Genomic DNA, 1,194 nt, shown 5'->3' with positions numbered 1-1,194 from the left:
TATTTACATAGAGTTTGTTTACCATGTGTTTGAATTGGTCCAACTATATAAAAATTCTTGCGGTTTAATTGATAAAACCTTCCCATGTGATGTTTTAACTTTGAAAATTATAATTTTGAAAGTATTTTTAAAAACATAAAGTAAAGCTTTGAAGGAATCATTTATGAAGGTGCAGGGCATTCGAGGAAGACTTTGAAGGAATCATCGGGAGCAAAGGCTGTGGACCCAAATTGCATGACAACTTGGCATGATACCCCTCAGTCCTAATCAAAGAGAGGGTGGTGGTGGTAGGGCCCAGTTTGAATTATTGAACCCATACCATTTTCTAAATTTGCAAAGATGATTTCTGATCATCTCATTTATCTTGTTTAGCATTGCAGTGAGCAGTCATCAACAACTTCAACACCATGGCTGAATCGTTTTTGTTTAGCATCGCAGACAACGTTCTGGGGAAGATCGGCTCTGTCACTCTCCAAGAAATTGGCTTAGCATGGGGCGTCAAGACTGAACTGCAAAAGCTGGAAGCCACCTTAACAGCTATCAAATCCGTCCTCCTGGATGCTGAGGAGAAGCAGTGGAAGGATCGACAGCTACGTGATTGGTTGGGAAAGCTCAAACATGTGTGCTATGATGTGGAAGATGTGCTCAATGAATTTCGGTACCAAGCTTTGCAGCGCCAAGTGGTGAGTCATGGCAGCCTTAAAACAAAGGTACTTGGCTTCTTTTCATCTTCAAATCCGCTTCCATTTAGCTTTAAAATGGGCCATAGAATCAAGGAGGTGAGGGAGAGGTTGGATGGCATTGCAGCAGATAGGGCTCGATTCAATCTACAGACTTGTATGGAGAGGGCTCCTATGGTGTACAGGGAGACCACCCACTCATTTGTGCTTGCTTCCGATGTTATCGGAAGAGATAAGGATAAAGAAAAAGTTTTAGAGCTTTTGATGAATTCAAGTGATGATGATGAGAGTATTTCAGTCATTCCCATAGTTGGTCTTGGAGGTCTTGGAAAGACTACTCTTGCTAAACTAGTGTATAATGATCAGTGGGTAGTTGGGCATTTTAAGAAAAGAATATGGGTTTGTGTCTCCAATGACTTTGATATGAAAAAGGTGATTATAGATATTATTAATTCAATCAACACTACTGTGGAAGGGGGGAGTGGTCTTGGTTTGCCAAACCACAATGATTTGA

At 40.8% G+C, this 1,194-nt stretch overlaps 1 protein-coding gene across 1 annotated transcript in view; it reads left to right on the top strand.

Annotated features, from left to right (window-relative positions):
* Positions 1-334: 334 nt before the first annotated feature.
* The window catches only part of LOC117932941 (putative disease resistance protein RGA3), a 3,000-nt gene continuing 2,140 nt past the window's right edge, over positions 335-1,194 (top strand). Inside the window, exon 1 of the mRNA XM_034854267.1 lies at positions 335-710. Within this exon, the coding sequence (XP_034710158.1) occupies positions 408-710 (303 nt within the window). The 5' untranslated portion in view covers positions 335-407. The remainder of the gene's footprint in view (positions 711-1,194) is intronic.

Source organism: Vitis riparia, chromosome 16 (genome assembly GCF_004353265.1).
Source record: "Vitis riparia cultivar Riparia Gloire de Montpellier isolate 1030 chromosome 16, EGFV_Vit.rip_1.0, whole genome shotgun sequence".
NCBI lineage: Eukaryota > Viridiplantae > Streptophyta > Magnoliopsida > Vitales > Vitaceae > Vitis > Vitis riparia.
The sequence above is the reverse complement of the archived record's forward strand: the minus strand, read 5'-3'. Positions and strand labels throughout refer to the sequence as shown.